At 41.9% G+C, this 25856-nt stretch overlaps 1 protein-coding gene across 5 annotated transcripts in view; it reads left to right on the top strand.

Annotated features, from left to right (window-relative positions):
* Positions 1 to 25856, top strand: part of hipk2 (homeodomain interacting protein kinase 2) — a 183908-nt gene that overhangs the window by 116181 nt on the left and 41871 nt on the right. For all 5 annotated transcript variants that reach the window (XM_041795639.1, XM_041795641.1, XM_041795642.1 and 2 more), the window contains exons 3-5: positions 12973 to 13096; positions 15716 to 15835; positions 19163 to 19249. In XM_041795639.1, coding sequence (XP_041651573.1) covers positions 12973 to 13096; positions 15716 to 15835; positions 19163 to 19249 — 331 coding nt within the window. The remainder of the gene's footprint in view (positions 1 to 12972; positions 13097 to 15715; positions 15836 to 19162; positions 19250 to 25856) is intronic.

A 25856-nucleotide genomic window follows, 5' to 3' on the forward strand; every position in this document is an offset into this window, starting at 1 on the left:
TAGCAGCGATAGCATCTCATGGGACCGGTGCGGTTTAGCATTAGTTTGTTTCAGAAAATGTGTAGGAAGTTGTCAAGAGGCTTTGGTTGTACTTGCATGTAACTGAAGCATTGAGTGTCGATATTCAGCACAGGAATGTAGATGTTAACCTGCAGAGAAGATCAAAGGCCAGCTAACGTTAGCCACATTCTTACAACCAAGTTTGCAGTGTTACAATGTGAAGCTGGTTCACAAAATGTGATTTATTGACCTGTGTGGGCTAATTTCATCCTCTAAGCAGCACAGTGGATGCAAGAAGCAGGAAGAGGGTTGTTGTTGGCAAAAAAATGTCTAATGCAGAAATGCTCTGTCAGTGTAGTCAGGGACTCCAGAGCGCTGTAGGACACAGAGACCATACCCTTTTATTAGATTTCACTAAATGTTTTGTTTTTATTTTTGCTTATAATGTCATTTTATTCCTTTATTTTCTATTTCATATTACAATACATCATTTTGATGTCTTATTTACTGTCTTTGAATGCTCTATATGGTGTAAGTGTTCTATTTTAAACTCACCTTAAATTGCTTTTGTGTATGCACGGTGCTCTACAAATAAACCTGCCTTGCCTTAAAGTCATGATTGAACGCAGACATGTTCCTAGAATCTCTGTTAAAGTAGATCTATTTTTCCAGATCCTTTCTCCACTATCATGACAGTCCCATGCTTTTCCAGGCTAATTCTTTTGATTTAAATCCCTTCCTCTTTATAAAACATTCACTCTCATTCTTCTGCCTGCTGTCTTTGCCTTGTTGTAATGCATTGCCAGACTTGCAGGGATTGCTGGTACTTTCACAGCTAAAACAGTGGCAGCTTCGTCAGCTCTTTTGCTGTGCCTCTCTCTGAGAGCCAGAGAGAGTGAGGCCTGTTTTCAGGACCTTGAACACTAGGAATGTCATCCATACTTAGGGAGTGAGGCAACATCTCTCAAGGACCCTGTGAAATAGCATGCCTTGTCCAGATACCCTCACTCCCTTTATAGCCCTGACCCACCTGGAACACACAGTCTTTTCATTTGAATGCCATCTGCAGTCTCTGCTTACATAAATGTGCATTTACATGAGCATTGCTTCGCCTCATCTGTGCAGTTTCTGACGTGATGGAGGTGTATGCGTGTGTGTCTGCACGTCTCAGGTCGAGGCATGTTCATGTGAGCCACAGGTGCACGGTAGGGGATGTAACTCTGCACATTGATTTCACAGTCAGCGACCACCGTGCAATATATCTAGAAAAGTGTTTCTCTATGGTGCATCTTCAAAGAGGCTGTGGAGGAACCTTTGAGGGCATGAATATGTAGATGAATACCCCGGGGGAGGCATGGAGTCATTCACCGCACCCACCCAAGCCTTTTACATTAGACTAGGGCAGAGCGTGGGATGGAGAGAGAGGAAGAGGCAAAGAGAGGAGGAAATGGAAAGAAGAGAAGGAGATAGAGAGGAGAAAAGTTAATGGCACGCTCTTTTCACATGAAGTGCTTTTTCCTGTTAGCTCTGGACAGAATCTCTGCCCCACTATGTCATATCAGTGCTTCCAGCATTCCAGTTAAAGATCTTGTTTACCAGTATGCATGCTGGTCGTTATCTATCACTGCATGCACGCCTATTTATAGAGTTAGTAAACCCCAGAGTTTTGGGGAAAGTGCATCAACCCTGGAGTTTCAGAAAAGGCCTTTAGAGCGTCAGTATCAGCATGGGCCTGCTAGGAGGGGGTTGGGATAAGGCAGACACTGCACCACTCCTTCATGCCACAGACATTAGCCATGAGCTGTGATTCAAGTCTGAGACTTTAGCACCAGAAATGTGGTTCCAAGTGGAGGACTTCTCTCCTCCAGAGTCTCCTGCAGGTCAGGAGCATAGCAGCCAAGAGCTGCATCAGTTTGAAGTGTTTGCATAGGAAGTGAGGGCTGTTTCTGACACCATGGGGGGGCAGAGGAGGATGTGGGATGCCTCAGAATGGTAGTAGATGCCCCGTTAGAGGATCTGAATGCTCAAGAGCTCAACAGTGATGATCTGCAAAAAAAAAAAAAAAAAAAAAACGGATTCCTTTTCACCATTATGGACTTCATTCATCATTTGCCAGAATTGTTTTCTACATTTAAAAAAAGGCTCTATATATGACAAAATTGTACCAAACACAATAATAATATGTTATTTCCATTCATTCTCTGTGTTATTTTGAGATATTTACATCTTTAATTTTTGACACAAATGCACTCTTCATACTTGATAATGCCATTGTCATAGCAAATACCTGTGCAAAGTAAGGTGTCTTATGACAAATTTTAATAGAGAGACAGGCACAGAGATAATGCAACAAGCTGCAGAGTAACTCCAAGCTGTAGTACAGACTTACCCCTCGCCACATCCAGAATCTGACCGATGTGGTGGACCATTTCACTCATGGTGCAGAAATGTTTGTCATCAAAAACAATAATCCACCAGAAACAAAGCTAAGAAATCCCAGCAATGATCGCTGTACAACACACAATATCTTAACACACCTTTACACATCCAAACTCATCTTAAAACACATCTAAACATTGCCGTGGAGCATGATGGGAAAACTCAATCTCCCAAATTTGAAATTGCAGTGGGCAGGGCTTAGATCAGTTGACTCTCTACAGAGTTGAATTAACACAGAATGTATCAACACCATCGAATAAGTCCAACACTGAAGGCCATGTAATTCTGAATGTCGTTAAAATTACACTTTTGGGGTGATGCATGTCTATCATGTCCTCCCACTTTGGTTCCGTTTACACTGGAGTGAACACAGGCTGGTTCACCAGAAAGCACCAAGGTTCTGAGACTCCAGATCAGAACCAGAGCCAGAACCAGAACCATGTCTGTCTTAAAACACCTTTAAAAACCAAACTGGCCTACGGCGGAGGGTAGAGGATGGGATCTGGCCTGGTTCTGGGCTGCAAGCCACATCAGGCCAGCCTGGGAGATAATTGTGCCTCCAATCACAATGGATTGTGGGATAGTCACTTCACTCCTGGAGGGTCCTTTTGCCCGTTTTTCCTGCATTTTCCCCAGAATTTTATGTGCTGAATCAGTGTTTCACAATAAGTATTTTGGTAGCTGGTTATCCTTGATTCAGGATTAAATATACAGTAATTTAAGGATTTTCCGAATGTACTTCTGAGACCAGGCTTGCTGAAAACATGAGCCGCCACTGTTTAGCTTTACAGCGATGAAAGCGGGGCCACATACGACATCTGCTTCAAAATCAACCTGTAGAAAAATTTAGTGACAGTAGCTGGCTTTCAGCCTTTAGAGGGCAGTAACTGTGCATGTTTCTAACACAGTATGTAGAGTTTAAAAACTTTGTACTCAAATGTAGAGATCTGGACCCACACCATACCTATATACAGAGGCTCCCAGCTGAAAAACCCTGGTCTGAAGGTTTAAATCCTTTGAAATGGAAAGAAAAAGATCAAATCCATGACCACAAAGACACTGACCACTGTGTGGTTGTGTTTGGCAGTGTGTGTTATATGTGTGTAAATGCTGCAGGGTTCCAGGGATCCATCAGTCTCCCGTCTGGAGCCAAGCTAAGGGAAGGTCAGCCTGATGGATCCATCCTGACATGCACACAGCCTGTGATGTCAGCTGTGAGTGTGTGTTTATGAGTGTGTGTGGGCTGGCAGGCACGGTTCAACAGAGCAGAGGGCGGACAGGCAAGCGGGGAGGGAGCGCTAGCCTGGCCTCGGCGCTCTACTTTGAGGGGTGGGGTGGGGGGGGTTAGCTGGCAGCGGGGATGTAAGGAGGGGGTGGACGGTGAGGCAGGGCGAGGTGTAGGGGTTGGCTGTGCTGGCAGAGGCTGGGGGTGGGGGGGCGAGGGTGGCAGAAGAAAGGCTCCATTCATGATTCGTGCCATCTCTGGCTCCCAAGGGGACTGGGGCTCATCAATGACCAGGCCAGCTGGGAGGATGTCTCTCTCTCTCCCTCTCTCTCTTGCTCTCCCGCCCTCCCTCTTTCTTTTGTCAGGGTCCAGTGCTGCCAGATCCACCAGCCCGAACACTGAGGCCCCTCATGCAGTTAGGTCCGCTTTGAGATCTCTGGACGAGTTTGCCCATGCACACATGTGACATCAACAGTCTGCAACGAGACACTCTGCACCCCCCCTCTGAGAGCCTCTGTCTGTGGTAGCCATGCCAACTAGGGATGAGCAAGGTGGGGTGCAGCTTTAAGGGAAATAAATTGGCGTTGTCAGCTGAATGCAGGCGGCTCATGGTGCAGATCTGGAGACTGTCAGGTGACTGGAATGCAATGTTGGATATGGGTCATCTGGTTTTCCTCTGGCACCATCACAAGGCTTACAGAATGGTCATCTCTTCAGGATTAATGTTAAACTTTTTGGTAAACCACAATTATAAGGGCCTTTTTAGTTTGATGGGAATTATGGTCACCTTTTAAGATAAGTTGACAGCATTATTTCAAAAGTTTCCCACCAACAATCATACCTTTATCTCTTTCATCTCGTTCATCTTTTTTCCTGTGATTTACATCAGAAAGTTGCATTTTCATATATTCTAAATAAATCTTGTGCAATGTGAAATATTCCAAAATTCTTTTGCATTAGTGTTGATGATTACAGCTCCCAAAAATAAAAAAAATCCACAATCTCAAAATATTAAAACATCAATCCAAGAAAGGCTTTATAATATAGAAATAATGACCTTATTGAAAAATTCAGCTCATGCACCCAGTACTCAGTTGGAGCTCTTTTTGCACCAATTCCCACATGTGACATGGAGCCAGTCAGTCTGTGGCACTGCTGGGGTGTTGCTCTGATAGCAGCCTTCAGAGACTCTGACCAGTTGGCTGGCCAATCAAACACAGTAATACCATGGTCAGAAAACCAGTTTCTAGTAGGTTTGGCTTTACTGGGCACAGCCCAAATTCTGCTGGAAAAGGAGATCAGTATCTCCATAAAGCTTCTCAGCAGATGTAAGTATGAAGTGCGACTCTGGACTTGATTAAGACTAGTGGACCAACATGGCATCCCAGACCATCACTGACTGTAGAAACTGAAAACACTGAGGGATTCTGTGCCTCTCAGATCTTCCTTCAGACTCTGGGACCTTGATTTCTGAATGAAATCAAAATCAAGGGCTTTGGACCACTGATCCAAGGTCCAGTTCTTTTCCTCCACAGCCCAGCAGCGCCCCATTGTCTGTGGTTCAGGATTGGCCTTACACTAAGAACACAACAGGTGTAGTCCATTTCCTGAGCCCGTCTGTGTGGTGGCTCTTGATCCACTGACTCCAGCCTTAGCCCAATCTTTGAGTTCTTGAATCTGCTTTGTTTGACAAGCCTGAAGGCTGAGCGCATCCCTGTTGCTTATGCACCTTTTCTTACTACACTTTTCTCTTTCAGTCCATGAATCTGCTTTGATACAGCCCCTGAGAACAGCCTGGCCTTTCTGCAATGACCTTCTGCAGCCTACTCTTCTTGTAAAGGGTGCCAGTAATCATTTTCTGAAAAACAGTCAAGTCAGCAGTCTTCCCCATGATTGTGGTTGTGTAAACTGGACCAAAGAGAGAGAATGAAGGCTCAGAAAACCTTTGCAAACTGGACTTTTCTACATTATTATGATATTTTGAGATGTTGGGTTTTAGGTTTTTGTGAGCTGTACGACATAATCATCAAGATTAAAACAAATAATTTGCATGGGATGTATCTAGACTATATGGAAATTCAACTATTTGAAGCTAAAAACAAACTTTACCATTATATTCTCTGTTTTTTGGAGATGCACCTGTACGGAGTCCAGTTAGATTTTTTTAAAGCACATGCACTCTAGTATCACCTGCCTTACAGAGGACCTGCAAAGTTGCACACAGTTGCAAAGACAGCTGTGATGACAGGATACGCTGATTGGTCGGGACGACATCAGTCTATCAGCCAAGGCATAGTTTGCCATGAAGACCTTATTGTTCTGTAGTCTGGGGACGTTATGGGATCCACAGCTTCTGACTTCTTTGATGCCCTGGGTAGATCTTAAAAATCCCCTATTTCTCCAAACAAAAGGGGAAAGCCCAAAATGTGACCAGTTAATGTCTGACTTATCATGTGCTAATTCACCTGCAACAGAGAGCAATTATGCCCTCCTGCTTTGCATCTACAACTGAAATTCTCCTGTTTGCATGAGCTGTCAATCTCATGTGCTCCTTTACCTCAGGAGGAAAAAGGGGAGGGGGCAGGAAAAGAGCAAGGTGTGTGAGCTGTGCAGATGTGCGTGCTGTTTATCACTGCCAGTGAAAGGCCTGCATCAGCAGCAGCAGCTGTGGGGCGCTTTGCATGTTATGGAAGCGGTGCATTGGCAGGGGCAGATTTGCATTTGTGGTTTTCATATCATGAGCAGTCGGCTTACTCTCTGCCCCCCTTCCTCACTTCCTTCCCTCGCTCTCTCTCTCTCTGAGCTTTCTATGAGAGGCGGAGGAGCCATGAGAACGGGCTAAGTAGAGCACCGGAGCATAACCCAGGAAGGTTCAGGCTAAAATGGATCCAAGCATAACATCAACACTAGCGAATCACGCACAGAGGCAAAGTCCATGTGGTGGAGGCACACTCCTGTATACATTTGCATAGAAATTGTACTAAGTGAAAGACTCTGTGCTGAAGATGCTGTAATAAAAGCTGTTATTGTTTAACCATGCTTTTGTGGAAGCCACCATTGTTTAATATTGAATGCTGCTTTCTTTTAGCCCCGCTGGAGGCCAATATTTTCAGCTTTTAAGAGATAGATTATATACTCTAATGCACCAGCTCCCTACTGGTGTGCATATTTTGCACAGATATGACTATGGTGTGAAATGCTACATTTTGGCGTGATTTTAGGTGTGCCTTGTGGAAAAACAACATGTGAAAGCCATGGCCATAATGACATGTTTAGAGTCTCAGTTCAAGGTTTTGGTAAAAAGAAAAAAAAGATGCAGAGTTGAAGGTCCTGCATGTGTCCGCTGCAGTCACAGTGATCTGAAGGACCATCTGATGAAAGGTTTCCTGCGGCTTTCATCTCCACAATGTGTTTTGATGGGAGAATTTCCTCGCTGCTGAGTCAAAAAAACAGCAACATGTTGTGAGAACAGACTTCACTTACTGCAGCTTTGAGAGGCTTAGACTTACTTTTGATTTGTCAAAGTCAAATGAAGTGTTTTGGAGACTCATGTAAATAAGAGAGTTTCAGGTTGCGTGTTATTGTGCAGAAATGTGTGAATCCTACTCAGATGACAAATGCACAACAGAAGTGAAGGGTTGGGCTACTGGTGCTGGTTTCAGTACATAGTCATTAATTCCATTTGCCATCACTAGCCACTTATTTCCTGATTTGATTGTGGACATACTGCTTATGGTGGTGGGCGGTTAACCCATATCAATGCCATCACTGGTAAAATTTCTGCAGAGGAGTGGATTTTTGCAACACTGTCATCACCAGATTGAATGATGCATTGTGTTGTAATGCACACAAGAGCTATAACCACTGTCACCAGTGATTATTTTTGCATTTTAGTCACACTAAAATATCTCAGATCATCAAACAGATTTTGATATTATACAAAGATAACTAACCTGACATGCCAGATGGATCTGTTTCACACAGAAACAAGGAAACGGGTATATCCATCTGCTTTGCAAGGTTAAAAGATAACATGAGTAAATAATAATTGCAGTTTTTAAGTGATTTTTCCAATTATTAAGAGAGAAAAAGTAATTTCAGCCTAAACCTAACAATTGCTTCTGCCACCGCTTGATTGCAACATCTGCAAGCAAGCTTTTGCAATAATTGGCACTGACTCTTTCACATCACTATGGAGGAATTTTGGCCCACTTTTCTTTGCAGAATTGTTTGTATTCAGCCACATTGGAGGGCTTTCCAGCATGAACAGCCTGCTACAGCATCTCAATAAAGTCCTGACTTTGACTAGGCCACTCTGAAAGCTTTAGAGGTGGACTTGCTGGTGTAATTTTCAGTATTGTCCTGCTGCATAACCCAAATGCTCTTAAGCATGAGGTCACAGACCGATGGTCAGACATTCTCCTTTGGGATTTTCTGGTACATAGCGGAATTCATGTTTCCATCAATTGCTGCATGTGGTCCAGGTCCTGAAGCTGCAAAGCAGCCCCAGACCATCACAGTACCACCACCATGTTTCACTGTTGTTGTGATGTTCTTTTTACGAAATGCTGTGTTTGTTTTACTCTTCCAAAAAGTTCAACTTTTGTCTCATCAGTCCACAAAATATTTTCCCAATAGTCTTTTTTGTCAGCAGAGTTTTTGGCCTTGGAACTCTCCCATGATGCCATTTTTGCCCAGTGTCTTTCTTATTGTTGAATCATGACCTCTGACCTTAACTGAGTCAAGGGAGGCCTGCAGGTCTTTAGATGCTGCTCTGGGTCCTTTTTTGACCTTCTAGATGAGTTGCCCATGTGCTCTTGGAGTCATTTTGTTAAGCAAGCCGCTCTAGGGAAGGTTCACCACTGTTCCAAGTTTTCTGTATTTGTGGGTAATGGCTCTCACCTTGGTTCGCTGGAGTCCCAGAGTCTTAGAAATGTTTTGTAACCCTGTCCAAACTGATGGATGGCTATGATTTTGTTTCTTATCTGCAGTAATGAGGCCTGGGTGTGGGTAGGGAGAATGAATTCAGCTTTCCATAAAAATGTGGACACAGTTAATTCATGATTTGCAAATACTATTTCACTGTACACCTACACAGATATTAATGATTGTATAAGGCAGCATCATTACCGGTGTCATTGTTGTCTCATGCTTAGCACTTTACTACTTCCACAACGCCGTATAATTCAAATTCGGTCTCAAGTTTGCATACAAATATTCATCTTGTCCCTTTCTTTGTCAATCTTTGAGTTAGCTGGGTCATATTTATTCAATTTAGAGGAATGTTACTTTGTTAGTCCTGGTGTTTTTTTGACAGCTTCACAATCAATGCATGACGTTTAATTGGGGGAAGTAACTGCACTATGCAACAAACTCCTCATAGAACTCCTTAAAGAAAAATCTACCTGGACCACCACCAGTTTCTTGCTCTAACCTTAACGTGTCCTGCTCATTACATCCGTGGTGTATCCATCCACAGCTGCTATTGCTCCCTCTCTCTATTGTTCACAGTGAGAGTCTAGCCATGCTAACAGGCTGTTAGCACAGGATCACACTGACCTGTGTCGCCGTGTCCAACTTTTCTCTCTCCCTCCTCCATCAGACCTCGTTGTTCCCCCTGCTCTCCTCCCTCTCAGGCTTCTTTTTGTCCCTGGCAGCCCCTTGACAGCCGTCTGGGCTCATTGTGTGTGAAGGTGGCTTTGTGTTGCTGTGTAATGGTGCCCTGAGATACTGTTGCCACAGTGTTGTCTCAGTGTCTGTTCCCCTGCTGCCCTCGAGACCCCAATATCCACCGTCTGTGACCAGCGCTCATCACTGGGGAATGCTTTCTCCCACTCGTTTGCTCTATTTGCATCTCTTTTTCTCAAGTTTCTCATCATCTATAATCCCGGTGCCTTTCTGTATTAGACATATCTCCGGATGAAGTCGACTGCTTGTGCCCTCTTCGCTTTGAGTTTTCATCAGCAAGCTGTGAATAAAAGTCTGAGAGCTACAATCAAAAGTAGGTTTTTACCTTAAATATGTGTGCTTTGTTCAGTCATCTTACTCAAAATACCTCCAGATGTCTTTATCTATTACCTAGGACTGGCCAAGATGGACCAAACTCAAACTAAATTGATCCCATTTGATACCAAAGCAACAAAAATGGAAGTTTTAGACAGCCAATATCGAAGACCTTTTCTTTTTAATTATCAAAAGCACAGGGAAACTACACACTGTCTAAATTGCAACAAAAATTTGCAAGATTTAGATATATTAAAGTTGTCAGTTGGAAACAATATTGCCCCTACAGCCCCCCTCTGTCCTGTTTTCCACATTCTCCCTCTCCCTGGTTCCTACAGATCCAGCGGGAGCGAGGCCAGACCCCTTCGTCTCTCTCCACGACCCAAACCCTGCCAGAGTCCGCTCAGGCTTAAGGGGGACAGTCCTGGCCCGGCTACCATGGAAACAGCAATCAGCATTGTGAAGTCCATGCTATGAATGAGAAACTTTCCGAGATCAGCCTTAAGCCCCTGTGACCAGGCTGTTAACATGTTATTAATAGATAGAGAGGGATTTCAGTTTCAGTGGTTTAGGCCTATTTGAAGTTAAAAGAATTACTAGTTTCTGTTGTGCAGAGTGGCTTTTGTTCTTCAGGAAAAAGTTCAACCAAAATATCTAAAAAACACAACGGCTTTCAAACATTCTAAATAGAGTCTCTGTTTTCGCTTATTTTCTGACTTGCAAATTTCTTTTGTCTTCCCTACACCACATAAAACCTTGCATGAATTCACAGTTTGTTCTGAACTTTTCTGCATCAGATAGCTGCAACTATATATAATCTTGTCATTTGCAAATAACACATAACCAATGATAGGTTTACGTTTATGTATGATCTGGAGAAGCCAGTATATGGATATGAAAACGTGTCCCACTCAAAGTAAAGCATGGCCGCAGGTTGTTGCATGCTCTAAAGAACATTCGTGTTGGTCTTGTTATACCTCTCTGCACAGTTCCAGTGTGATTGGTCTGTGATTGGTCCTTCTGCAGAATGATCAGTCAGTTTTCTGCAAGGTCACTTGTTGAAATCTGCCTGAGTAGGTTTTATGAAAAAATCTTTTTTTAAGGTCACAGTAAATGTTCAGCCTTCAGATATTGACTAATATTATATGGTCTGTGTTAGGATGAGGCTGTGGAAAATATGTTCCTCTGATGTTTTGCGCATTTTTGCTGAATATCTTTGTCTATATTGGCTCTAATTATTCGCCTATATTGGCTGTAAATATTGGCTTGTATTAACTATAATTACTGCCTATGTCAGATTTAAGTACAGGCCTATATTGGCTGGAAATATCGGCCTATACATGCTGGAGATATAGGCTTATATTTGCTGTATATATTTGCCTATATTGAATGTAAATATTGGCCTATATTAAATGTGAATATTGGCCTATATTGGCTGTATATATTTGCCTATATTGGCTGTAAATATTGGCTTACATAGGCTTTAAATACTGGCCTACATCAGCTTTAAATATAGGCCTATATTGGCAGTTAATATTGGCCTATATCAGCTGCAAATTGTGGTGTATATTGACCTATGTTAGCTGTAACTCTTTTCCTATATTGGCTTCAGGAATGAATTATATTTGCTGTTAATATTGGCCCATATTGGCTGTAAAAATTAGCCTCTATTTGCTGTAAATATTGGCCTGTATTAGCAATAAATATTCGTCTATATTTGCTGTAAATAGTGGCTTACTTTGACTTTAAATACTGGCCTATATCAGCTTTACATATAGGCCATATTGGCTGTAAATATTGGCCTATATTAGCTGTAATTGTTGGCCTATATTGACTGTAAATATTGGCCTATATTGGCTTTAAATATAGGCCATATTTACTGTGAATATTGGCCGATATTGGCTGTAAATATTGGCCTGATTTAGCTGAAAATATTGTCTGATTTGGGCTGTAAATATCTACCATTTTTGATATGGGTATCAGCCAAAAAGGAATTTGTTGCTGTCTGAAATTTCAGCAAAAATCCATAACCTTTCCCCCCATCAATACCTGTTTCAGTACAAGATTATTGTCCCAAATTTGCATGCAACATTGGAAAGTTTCTGATTTGGAATTACCAAAAAGTGCAGGCAGATTCCTCTGGACTGTGTAAGTGACACACTAATGTTAACATTGTGAAGTTTAGACAGTTTCACCTCCACTTCTTTCTATTCGTAAGAGACATAAAGCAAAGTGTCTGCATCTTTATAAGATGCAAAAATAACATCAGTATTTGCAGACCTGGACCACTGCTGCTCTCTCTCTCTCTCTAGTGCTGAGCAACTTTGGGTTTGAAATATGACTGAGGAGCTGAAGGTTTGTTTTTTTTAAGCTTTAGTATTTTTCAATACTATTGATTTTTGGAAAATCTTAGATTAGATCACTGCAGAAATGTGGTTTTGAAGAGTACTAAAGTGTTGAACATTTTGATAACTTGTGTCAGTCATCTTCAGCTGTAACTCCTTGTACATGAGGGTCAGTAGGGCCTCAGTGTCACGTCTGAGCATGTGCAGAACACTGCTGCAAAGTTTGAGCTGGTGCCTGAAAGCATTAGCTTATATCTGCCTCTCTCCTCTAGCTCCCTGTTGGTCTTGCAGTAAATTTAAACATAGTATTCCTCAGTGTTTTAGTCACTTCATGCATCAGATATCTCATATTTATCAGACCTGTTCCTTTCCTTCAATAAAATCACTCTGGTCCTCTACATGGTCTCTGCTGATCGTCCCTCTGAGGGCGGCTGTGCTTTTTCATTCATGTGAAGGCCCCCCATACTGCCCCCCCCCCCCCCCCATCTGCATTTTAAAGCACAGCTCACTTCTTTTCATTGGCTTTCGGATTCTACATCTCCTTGTGTGCATTATTTATTGGTTCTATCATTCTATTTCTGTGTCTATGAATAGTATTTCTGTTACTTGTGCTTATTGTAAAACCTTTGGGTCATCTTGTGATGTTTCAAACCTGCTATAAAGGTACATTTAAGCTGACTTTATCAGACAGCTCCCTCCTCCATGTAAAGCTTGGCTGATTTCCTCCTCAGCTCTGTGTGAACTACACTACACTGCCCTCTATGAGCTCATTAAAGAGCCTCCTCTCAAATCTTCTGCAGACATGACTTTATTTTGGCAGTTACATTGTCATTATGGCACAGTTATTATACAAACTAGAGCTTTATTAAAGTATCAGTGATGCTCACTATGGTATCATACATTTAATTCAGAGAATAACATCTGAGATCTAACCATATCGTGTGTTTCTTCTTCCCTCAGGGCTCCAGAGATCATCCTGGGCCTGCCGTTCTGTGAGGCCATAGACATGTGGTCCCTGGGCTGTGTGATAGCTGAGCTCTTCCTGGGATGGCCCCTCTACCCCGGAGCCTCAGAGTACGATCAGGTAACACATAATGACTGCTCAGACCCTCAAACTGTCTCCTGACCTCTGATCCGCTCAGGGCTGGGATTGTTTGTATGTTTGCCTTAAAGGTATCTTAAGCTGTAGCTTCTATGTAGAGAGATATGCATGTAGCTGACAAGTTTCTTTTTAAAATGTAGCTATGCATCCAAGCAGTGCTGACCATAAGACATGTAATTGGCAGCTGGATAACACTGGTGACTGCCTGTCTCTAAATAATGTCTCCATGCATACTGTGTGCACTTCAAGGCTAAATAAGTGCCTGTAGACTGCAATATAACTAGTCAAAACTACTGGCTACAATCGGAAGTATTGAACATGCATCACCATAGTCCACTTGATTTCAGTTTCCTGTGCTCAAGCAAGCAGAAAATGGAGCAGCAGGACCAGGAACTGGCACAATATCACAATTCCAAATAGAGTTTTGGCGGTGTATTGCAGGGTGCAGGGGCATAGCTTGGTCCCCGAGAAAGAATATTACACAGGGCCCCTCCGTAACCACCTGGCCAAGCAACAAATGTTGCATCCTTTTTTTAAAATACCTATGCATTTTAATGTATTTTTTAACCATAATTTCCCCGCTTATGAGCAACATTTTTCCTATGGTTAAATTTTTTTGCTTGCATTATTTTGCAGCGCTGAATTTCACCATTTGGATGTTCAAGAGAGGAGCAGGGGCCCCCCAGTATTTTATTTGTATCTGATACAAATTTCAGTCTGTTGACCAATTCATTTAGTTGCTTTTGATTTAATAATGGCACTAATAATCCATTCATCCATTTTCTATACTGCTTATCCCATTGGGGGTCTCAGGGGGGCTGGAGGCTATCGCAGCTGTCATTGGGCAAGAGGCGGGGTACACGCTGGACTGGTCGCCAGTCAGTTGCAGGGCTGACATATAGAGACAGACAACCAGGCATGGTCCGATTACACCTACAACAAATTCAGAGTGATCAATTAACCTAACGAGCATGATTTTGGTGGTGGGAGGAAGCTGGAGTACCTGGAGTGAACCCACGCATGCACGGGGAGAACATGCAAACGCCACACAGAAAGGTCCTGACCGGGAAGTGAACCAGAGACCTTCTTGCTGTGAGGCAACAGCGCTAATCCCTGTGCCACCGTGCAGCCCGACACTAATTAGGGCTGGGCAATTAATCAAAAATTAGACTAAATCGCAATATGGCCTGCTGCAATTTTCCAATTGCAGAGGGTGCAGTATTTCTTTGACTTGAAATTTGTGTCAAAATAGCAATTTTTGCTCCAATTTTTGCTGCAGAGATTTTATGTATGACATATAATGCAATCATTCAAGTGCCATTTTTTAGAATAGTGTACAAAATCCTACCTTCTTTATATTTGTACTTTTTTCTTATTATATATGAGAATGAAAAAAAAACCCTTCAATGCAACAATTTTTATCCAATCTGGAATATGAGTCAGAATCATCAGAATTCAATATTGTGGTGTAGATAATGGACCGATGGATACGACTTCAATGAGAGCCATTAGGAAACTGCACAAAACCTTTTCTGATTAGTCAGCAAGTCGACTAACAATAGTCATTGGCTGCATCCCTGATGGCAGAGAGACAGCTGATTATTTGGATCAGCCTCCATTTTTGTTTTCCATCCCATCAGTCATGCAAGTTTCTGTGAGATCTCATGTCTGTTGAAGTTCAAGTATAACATCTGTTCTACAAACAGCAAATTTGTGGCCTTGCAGCCAAATCATCTAACATCAGTGTTCAGAGGTTTCCTGCATTTTTATAAGCAGGGGAGCCCCTGGTAGTCAGGTGGTTATGTCTCCTTGCCCCATGCAGAGGTTGAAGGGAATGCCCCACATTTGCATCTGGTCTGTGGCTCCTTTTCTTGCATGTTGTTCCCCTCTCTCTCTCTCTCTACCCAGGCGCCTCCAATAAAGGCACAAAAACCCTGAAATAAATCTGAAAAAAGATTAAAAGCATGGTAAAGATCTGATAATTGCCTAGTGTTTCGCCAGCATTAGATACTGTACAGTATTTCATTTTTTGTCGAGGCATTTGTGTTTTTTCTCTTAAAGTGTGTGTTGGTGAGTGTGTCTGAGAAGGCGGGATGTCTCTCCAATCCCCCCGACAGCCCCTGATGATTCTTGCGCAGCCTCCCTGTTTATCTGAACAGATGCCACAGAGCCACTTGTCCAATTAGCGCAGCCCCTGTGCTCCAGAGCAAGACATTGCCGCGTTCCCTTCTCTCTATCAGTCAGACGAGGCTCAGTGGGAAAACCTTGAGCGAGTTGTGCTCCATCACTGAACAAGCTCGCCTGATTTTTCACAAGCCCAAAAACTTAGCAAAGTGTCTCATTTACAAGTCTCAAATCAATCTCAGGCTCCTCAGCTGAGGTCATGTTTTGGCGCTTTGCATATTTCAACCAGAAAAGTCTGAAGAAGTTAATGTCTGCGTAGATTTTTAAAGTGTCAGGAGAGCATCCGTCTATAAGTTTTAACTTTCATTTTTCATCTTAATGTAAGGAGTCACAGAACTCCCCAATTAAAGGAGACTTATGGTTCAATCATGCATGTAGTGTGGAAAAATCTCAAATGCATTCTGTCATCTTTTGCAGATCCGGTACATCTCACAGACGCAGGGCCTGCCTGCAGAGTATCTGCTGAGTGCAGGGACGAAGACCACCAGGTTCTTCAACAGAGACCCAGACTCCACCTACCCTCTCTGGAGACTAAAGGTACAGGAGCACCCGAGCGGCTAGAAACAAGAATGAACTCCCAGGAGTGGGCCATGTTTTTGCTAGTTATATCTGTGGCAGATAAGGAACTCTGGTTAGACTGTGTGAGGCATTAACAGCTGTTTCTATACATAAACAAAGTCTGAGGTTAATGAGAGCAGAACTGATTGTTCAACTGTTGTCATACAAGTACTTCAAAACATCCGGGTAAATTTAAAGACAATCTGTCTTTAAATCTCCTGAGTTGCTAGTTTCCAGTCTGTTTCTATTGGTCATTTCATTTAGAGCAGTGGTTCTCAACGCTGGGGTCGGATGCCAGATGCCTTAAAAAAATGGAGAATATTTTTTAAATGATATCAAACTGTATATTTTAGCCATTTTAATAAAAATATATGCATGAAATTAGCTAGATGTGAAATAAAAAAGTTTTATCAGTAGCATCCTGATTAACTGTTTCCTCATTTGGGAGCTAAAAAGCATATCTAAGTCTTATGGGTTTTTTTTATATTGAAAATATCTATTAGTGCCACTGTTTAATACATTACCTATCCAATTTTTCCACCGTCATTGGCAACCTTTCCTCAATTTTTGCTCAATTTGGACCCATTTTTGCCACTTTTTACCCGCTTTTTGCCACTTTACACCAATTTTGCCTGATTTTACCAGTTTTTGTCATCAATTTAAAACATTTTAACACATTGTTTACACTTTATTGTTAATTTTTGCCAATTGTGGCTTCTGTTGACCCTATTAGCCCCTTTTAACACTTTTGACACCCATTTTTGCCCATTTTAAACACATTTCACTATTTGTGATCCCCATTTTCCAACCACTTTTTTCCACTTTAACATCCCATTTCACCAAATTTTGCCACCAGTTATTGCCACTTTATCCCATTATTCCCATTCTTTTCTTCTTTTTGCCTCTTCTAACCCATTTCTGCAACTTGTAAAATCCCATTTCACTACTATTTCCCCCTAATTTTCACCATTGAACCCACTTCAATTTTTTTTAAGAAAATTGGTTTACATTTTTATGAAGGCTATGAACTAAGGCACAAAAAAATAGAAAAGATATTTGGGATATTTGTTGCTTTGATAAGAGTGGTAATTATTCAGGTTAAATGTATGGATATCACAGCTTAACTTAAACATAGGCCCCAAGTTTGAATGGGTCCCTGAAAGCTCCCCCCTTATAAGCGGCCTTGTCTGCAAATGACAGTTCTTGAATGTGCATGGCTGTGTTCAATCACCTTCAGGTACAGTGGGGGTCTCTTGCACCTTTATTTTGGGGGTCAGCTGACAAGGTTGAGAACCACAGATTTAGATAGTTGAACTGAGAGTTAAAACATGAAGTTCTTTCTCAAGTTTTGTTTCAATAGCTAAATAAAAATTGAATATACAAGGGTATTTTCTTCATCATGGTCTAAAACAAACAGGAAAGGGTCCAAAATTGATCTGTGTTCATTTTTCCATTTTGTAAAAGACCAGAAGAAGAAGGCAGAAATTCAAAATTTGCAGCTTTTTTATACTCTGATGTTAGATGTTATGACTAAGGAGGCAGAAGTCCCATACCCCAGTCAAGAGTCCCACCTGCTTTTCAGGTTTAACTGCTTTCCTTTTATTCTTTTTAAACTTACACTATATGGACAAAAGTATTTGGCAACACCTGTTAATTATTGAGTTCAATCAGACCCGTTGCCACAGGTGTATAAAATCAAGCCCCTAGCCATGCAGTCTCCATTTGCAAACATGTAAGATACAAAATGTGCCGTTCTGAAGAGCTCAGTGACTCTTATGTGTACTGTGATGGATGTCACCTTTGCAATAAGGCAGTTCATGAAATTTGATTTCACAGTCAACTGTAAGTGATATGATTGGAAAGTGGAAGAGTTTAGGAACAACAGCAGCCCAACCATGGAGTAGAAGACCATGCAGAATCCACTGATAAGGCACATGGCCACGCAAAAGTCACCTAGCTCTTCTGATTCCACAGCTGAAGAGTTCTGAACTTCCCCTGGAATAAATGTAAATACAAAAACTGTGCAGCCGAGCAGCTGCATGCAAGCCTCACATCACCAAGCCCAGGCCTAGACCTAGACCTAGATCTCTTATCTTCAGTTAAGGCCAATCTTAAGTCTTCAGCATACCAAGGCATTTTAGACAATGCTATGCTTCTAACTGTGTGGAAACAGACTGGGGAAGGCCCTTTTCTGTTCTAACATGTCTGTGCTCCAGTGCACAAGGACTATAAAGACATGGTTTCATGAATTTGGTGTGGAAGAATTTGACTGGCCCACATAGAGTCCTGATCTCAATCCCACAGAGCACCTTTGGGATGAACTGGAATGGAGATTGTGAGCCAGGTCTTCTGGTCCAACATCAGTGCCTGACCTCATAAATGCTCTGCAGGATGAATGCTAATTCCAACAGAAACACTCCAGACTCTTGTGGAAGGCTTTTAGTGCTGCAAAGGGAGGAATTCCATCTTTAAGTATGTGTATTTGTTGGTGTAATGGTCAGGTGGCCAAACACTTTTGTCCATATAGTGTATGTATGTATATGCAGTGATTAAACTCAGAGTTCTTGACCCTATCAAGCAGCAAAAAATGATCCATCCCTGCAGAGTGTGGTGTGCTTTACCCTGCCTGCTCCCTGCATTTGTTTTCTTTGAATCTCAGTAACGTACCTCACTGACAACAACCGATGAAGACTGGCCTTTAAAGTAAAGACATACAATAACACAGAGTACATGGTGTTCATGCTGTCATGCAGGCTGCCCATGGGCTTTTAGCAGCTGTCAGTAAAAGATGCACTTCTTATTTTTATAGCTGAAATTGAAGAATTGTTTCAGTCTCATGAACAAGCATGACCTGCTGGCTTATGAGGAATTAAAACACACCATTGTTGTCTTAAATGTAGGGGTTGCAGAGTTCCAGAAGACAAGAGATAAAGAACTTTTCTGTGGGTTTCCTTGTAACAGCAGCTGCAAGTTTACAACTCATGTAGTCAAAAAATATTTTACAGTTTGAAGTTCCTATATTTAGCACTGTAATGTGGATATTTTTATACATATTATGTAAAAGTGTGTCCATGTGCATTCGTCATGTGAAACTGAGAACATATAGTGCCTCCACATGCAGCCCCCCCACCTTCCCTGGCCGTTAGACGAGTGTTTGTGTGCTACCCCAGGGTTGCTCAGAGGGCAAGTCGAGTCCTGCTGCACATCAACAACAAGAGGCCGTAATGAGCCAAATGTAAATAGTGCGTTTCCAGAGGGGAAGTGTGATGGGATATGAGAGGAACATCTGCTTTCTGTCTCCAACAGACTCCAGAGGACCACGAGGGTGAAACAGGGATCAAGTCCAAGGAGGCTCGCAAGTACATCTTCAACTGCCTGGATGATATGGCACAGGTATGCTGTTTAATCATTTCAAAGCACAGCTTGTCACTTTGCAAGAACTGGGGTCTCATTTATAAAACAGAGCGTAGTATCCAGACTGAAAGTGCACATAAGTCAGAAAAGGTTTTGTTTAAGCGTGCATACTTTGTCTTTATAAATCACTGTCCACCTGGAATAGTGTGCACATAGACTAGTCTCACACTCCGCGCTCCAAACACCCACATTCAACCGTTCATACCTAATACAAAACACGAATAAATCAAGCCTTTTCAATGGTAAAACAGCACCATTCAAAAGGAAGGTAAAGAAAAATAAATTTCTGACACAGGAACAAAGGGGTGTTAAGCAAGCAGGACTTTGGGAAACCATTACAGCGAGTGTCTGCTGCCTGTTTACTACTAACATGTGGCTGCAAAGCTCAAGGCAAGAGAAAATGGGGAAAAGTTTTGGGGAGAGCTAGCCAAATAGAAGACAGAATACCACCCAGTCTTACAGTACACATAAGTCAGAGTTTTCTTACTGGTGGTGTATTCCAGTGGTCCTCATACCATGCCTACCATAGTGTGCCTTAAGGCAAGTCTAGGTGTGCTTTGGGAATTTGAACTTTTTGCCACTTTTAATCCATTTTTGCCAATGTTTGCTCACTTTTTGGGTTTTTTAGCCAATTTTTCAGCATTTTTAACCCCTTTTCTTCACATTTACCCATATTTGCCACTTTAAACCCATTTTGCCACCCTTTTGTCAATTTTTGCCCACTTTTGCTATTGTTTGGCCCTTTTTGCCCAAATTTGCCACATTTCAAAAAATAATAATTTTAGCCCTTTTTGCTACATTTTACACGTTTGGCCACTTGTCTTCTTCTCAACTAAAGTTGACACTTTATTTTCCAGCATCCTGGTGTTTCTGCACATTATGACCTGGCTATGAGGTTGACATGACTTTCCCAATCATTTAGTTGAGTGTCTCCATCAACATTGTTAACATTACCAATAAAAAGGTAATTCTGTTTAAATAAAACTGATTTTTGTTGCTTTGATTATTTGGGTTGAATATATTGGTCATCACAGTTTAACTTAACAATGAATCATGGTTTTGCTGACCTCCTTGGTCCCTCAGTTTGGCTGGGCCCCAGAAAGCTCTTCCCATTATCCCCCCTTATGGGTGGCCTTGACAGTAATGTTATTGAGTATTTTGTATCGGTATGAATATGGTCTGTCTTGAGATTTTGGCTTAACTGTAGGTGTGCCTTGGGCAAAAAAAGTTTGGAAACCACTGGTGTATTCTATCCTCAGGTTTGTCACATATTTTTGTCCCTTTTTAAGGTTTGTTTTTGGGCTTTAGTGCCTTTATTCTGACAGCGGATAGAATCAGAAACCAGGAAAAGGGAGTAGGGAATGATGTGGGAAAGGAGTCACAGGCCTGATTTGAACCCCAGCCGTCAGCTTTAAGGACAACAGCCTTTGACTGGGACTACGCGGCTACCGGTACTCCATAGATCACATACTTAGAGTGGAAAGAAAGTTTAAGGCAACGTTCTGCATACCCAAAGTTTATAAATGAGTCGTCTGGATATTCCATGTGTTGTTTGCTTTTCTCTGTCTTTAACCTCTGTCAAATTTAAAGCTTCCCCTCAGGTCCCAGGCTGTTTTGATTTCCTAAGAATTACTAGTCAGATATTTGAAATCTTTTAAAACATTTATGCGTCTAAAGCCTGATCTCTAGATCAGTCATCACAGAGCTGCTACATTGAATTTTACAGTCAGAAATGAAAGCAGCTGTTCGCAGAAACCCGTCCTGCTTCTCGTTTCTCTTAACCGCTGTCTAATGAGTTACAGACAGACGTTGGAGCTGAACATGTGGCACGGCTGGTTATCGTATTTGATATGTGCAGTTTGCTTTCTTATTAAGGCTGCAGTGAGTGTTGTGGCTGTGTCTCCACTTTGTACGTCTGCAGAACATGAAGGCGCGTCGAGGGCAGGAGCATGAAAAGTTGAACTCCTGTTCCCTTTATTGTTCCTCTAACATGTTCCAGAAAGGCTCAGTGGTTTTTCAGACTGGCTCAGCGGGTTGTGTATAGTGTTGTGTCTGTTAGCCTCTCTCCCTCTGCAGCTCGCCATGTCACCTGTGGGAATCTGTTTGTTTAGATGATGTTACATAACCTCAGGAAGTGACTTATATAGCTGCTATATATATGGAAAAACACCGCCACTGATCTCATGTCACTTTTTCTGTGTGACTCAGAGGGATTTCACGTCTCTGCACGGCTGGAAAGTTCACATGCAGCCATGACATTTTGATAGTACGTGCGTGACAGTGAGACGATAGTGAGTGTTGTTTTGTTCGCCCTCGCTTGGCCAAATACTGGTCCTGCTGGCAGACATGGCAGCGCTGATGGAAAATTACAATGTTCTCTCCAATCTGTGACAGTCCTCTCTTGTCATCATGTACCTGGATCCTGCCTCTGATAGCTCAGAGATAAGAGCAAAGCAGGTAAATTATTTCTGTTGGAATAAGGCCATCCACAGTCAGCGGTGGGTTGTGCAAACTGTCCATGTGGGTACACAACACATGGAGTGACTTAAGTGATGGAGACAATTATGGTTGTCCAGTAGCGCCTCAGGCCGCTGTCAGGCCTGTCTGGAATAGCATGCAGTCGTCTGGGACAAGATAGTATTTCTGCCTGGGCTTGTTGAATTTGCAGTTACTGTAGCTGAGACCCACACACATGAAGCAGTGGGTTTAATGAAACCAACCTGCACTGGTATGATATCCCCTGGGTCATCTCCGTCTCCAGCGCTTCAAGCTCTTCGCCCCATCTTCAGCTGTGGCTGGCTACACGCCAGAAGCTGAATCTTAGCTGATTTTATAAACATGGGAAAGCACAGACATGAGGACCATTTTAGCAGATTTTTAACATTACAATCATCTGAATACACTCACTTCTACAGTTGTTCTCAGCTCAGGACCCATCAACTGTGAGCCAAACCCGAATATATCTTTAAAAAAACAAGCAAATCATCACTTTAAACACACCTTTCAACAGTAGTTTAAGGTGTTGTAATAAGAGTCACTGCAGCACTGGTCCAGCTTGTATTAAAGCCCTAGACAGACCAATGTTGGACAATTCACATCAAACAGGCTGGGCTGATCTGCCCACAGCTCCACCAGCTGCTCCTCTTTCTGGACGGTCCATATTGGTTGGGACCTTCAGTGTTTCATTGCCAGTGTTTCTTGTTCGTCCATGCTGCTCTGCCGCTTTTGAGGCTATTTTGACCAGCAGGTCTCCTGTTTCCCATTTTGTAAGAGCTTGTCTATTGGTTGTTGATAGTGTTACATCACTGCGACTTGCAATCATATCAAACACGTTTGATATGATCGCAAGTCCAAGACTAGGAAAAGACTGATATAAAACAGCGCAGATTACCACCTTAAGCTTAACGATAGAGATGACGGGAGCGCGCCATGGCTCCAGTAAGACTCCTAAAATTTACTAAAGACTTTCAGTTTTTAGTCTGTGACTGTGAAAATCTTTTGGTGTAAGAAGCTTAAGGCTGAGAGACTAAAATTAAAAATAGCTGCCGAAATAAACATTGGTACAAAGCAAGTGCTCGCTTCATGCTGCTGTTATTACAGTCAGCAAACTTCAGGAGAACACCTCAGTCCTGTGCTTTACATTCATCATACATACAAAGTGGCGTGTTACCAGGCTGCTCTCAAGTGTCAGAGTGAAACCTGCTGATGAACAGACTCAAGCTCAGCAGTTGTCTGCATATCAACGTTAATTTCGTTGACTAAAACTATGACTAAAACTTTAAGTTGACAGCCTTTTTTTCCTTGACAAAAACTGGACTACGACTCACAAAAATAGATCTGTGATGACTAAAACTGACAAAAATTAAGTTTAGTTTTAGTCAAGATGACTAAAACTAGACTAAAATGTAATGTAGTTTTCATCAAACATTCAAAATCCATGATATTTCTCCACTGTGGGTTAATCTGTCTAAAAACAATGCATCTGTAGCAAGCAGGGACCCCAGGAATTGGCAGAGTGCATTGAACACACTACCATAATTTGGTACCAGATTTAGGCAACAGAATAAATGGTTGGACTAAAAGCAAAGACTACAATGTGAGGACTTTTTATGGACTAAAACTAGACTAAAATGTTTTTGAGTTTTCGTTGACTAGACTAAAACTAAAAAGGGAAGAAATGACAAAAAACTAAAAGACATTTCGTCTAAAGACTAAGACTAAAACTGAAATTGAAAATAGCTGCCAAAATTAACACTGCGGCATATTGCTTTGTTAGATGACCTGTGGCATTGTTTATGCGTCCTGTGAGCACCAAAATATTACGCAAGCTTTTGAATCATTGATGGCGCTGTTGCAAAAATCATGGCAGAATGTAATCAGTGACGATGTTAACACTGGTTTACCACCCACCACTCATCATTTCTAGTCTCTGATTTACCACCAGAGTGAAGAATTGAAGTGTCTTTAACCTTAAGTGGCTGTGGGTCACATTTCAACTAGTGATGCACCTTTAAAGTTTGACAGGTTCAGTGTTTGATAAATTACATGCACACATTACCTTTTTAGTAATTAAAGCTATACCATGGCTATTTTTCAGGCACATTTTCTCAAGCCACTGAAAAAAGGCTCCATGACCCACTTCTGGGTCCTGATCCACCAGTTGAGAATCACTGCACAATCACTATCAAATCCTTTCTTCAGCAGCAATAGCATGAAGCATTTCCAAGCTTCAGAGAGAGAGATGGTGAACCATGATCAAGAACATGATTTTCAGTCCGCACCCATCACATAAGGCCTGCCGTTTGCAGTCACAATTTCACGGTTCAGATTCCAGACGAGAGATCTCACAGAAACTCAGGGTCAAACGTGACTTCTGAAGAAAACACAGAGCCGATCAGCACCACCAGACCTTTAGTTGTACTGTAGAGCTGAGGAATTAATCGCAAATTAGATTAAATCACAATATGACCTGATGCAATTTTCAAATCGCAGAAGGTGTAATATTTCCTAAACCAGAAATTTGTGTCCAAATACCAGAAAAGAACTTTTTGCAGCAGCAGAGACGTTATGCATTGCATATCATGCAATCATTCTAGTGCTATTTTTTCAAAATAGTTTACCAAAATTGTAATTTCTTCATTTTTGTATCTTTTTCTTGTTAAATTAGAGAATTATATAGAAATGATCATTCCCTTTAATACAGTGGTTCATATCAAATTTTGCAAAATGAGTTAAAAGTCTCCACAAATAAATATTTTTTTAAAATGGTTCTGCCCTAATTTAATCTAATATTGTGTCGGTCATAGTAAAGAAGAATTATTGCTTGTTTTTCTTGTAAAATGCATGAGATGAGGAACTTTAGAAATAATCAAATATTGAATCACATTTGCAATATTGGGTACAAAAAAATCGCAATTAGATTATTTTCCCAAATCATTAAGCCCTAATGTAGTGTATGTCTTGCATGAGACATTTAAAAGCACTCCTGTTTTGGTCTTCTTTTTAATATGCACAACTTGCTGTTAATTGCTCATCCAGATCTTGCCTTCATGGCGACTGTGGCTGTTCTTCTGGAGGCAGACCGATCTGGATTTTTAGCACGTATCATGTTTGATTTTATGATTTGCGATCAGAGAGGCTCGGACTCAACTGGGATAAGTGAAATAGTCATATTAACACCATACACAGGATTATAATAGTAAACCCTTTTTGTTATTGAGAGGGGTAAATCAGGCCTCATATTTTGTGGCCAGTCTTAGAGGAGACACAGCAGAGCTGCACAGGCCTAATGTGGGAGGAAAGCGCTTATTTTACCCCATCTCACCATCCTGACCGTATAAACAAGTCAGCATTGTGGACATCTGTGTCTGCGTGTATAATGGATGATATAGCTGAAGGCCCTGAAAGACAGAGGGGCTGGGTGCCAGGAAGAGATAATGAACCTCCTTTCAGTCGTGGGAAATGTGGGGAGGCTTTAGTCACAAGTATATCTAATTTGAGTAAATCAGACACCAACTAACAGCCGATGCAGGACCTCGCTGGAGGCCCGATGTAGACGGAAGGAAGGCCGGCACCGCTCGAAAAATGGATTCACTTTGATCTGCAATCCTCCAATATCTGTGCTGATAGGAGCGAAGGCGAGGCAGAAGGAGCAGCGTGGTCTTCTAGTTATCTTTCTTTTATCGCATGCTCATAACTACTCTTTTCCTTTCCTCCTCTACTCATCCTGCTGAGGAAATAAAGTTTAGGGCTTAATCTGCACATGTTCTGGGCAGAAGACAGGCCTGCACCCTGCATGCCGAGCTCCACATCTCCCGAGGCGTAGCCCGATCTGTCTCGCTGCTCGACATCTGCCATGGCTGCCCACTCTCCAGAGCGGCATGTCAGGGCTCCTCACTGCACAGATGTGGCTCCATAAACAGACGTTGACATGCAAGGCACGCAAGGCTGACCGTGGTGGTTGAAGCTCTTTGCCCTACTCTTTTACAGTCAAGATTTCTATTTTATTTGCACAGACATCGATGTTATATCTAGTAAATTCAAGTCATTGTTGCAAGAGAAATTATTTTCATATCCACTCTGGTTA

Source organism: Cheilinus undulatus, linkage group 9 (genome assembly GCF_018320785.1).
Source record: "Cheilinus undulatus linkage group 9, ASM1832078v1, whole genome shotgun sequence".
NCBI lineage: Eukaryota > Metazoa > Chordata > Actinopteri > Labriformes > Labridae > Cheilinus > Cheilinus undulatus.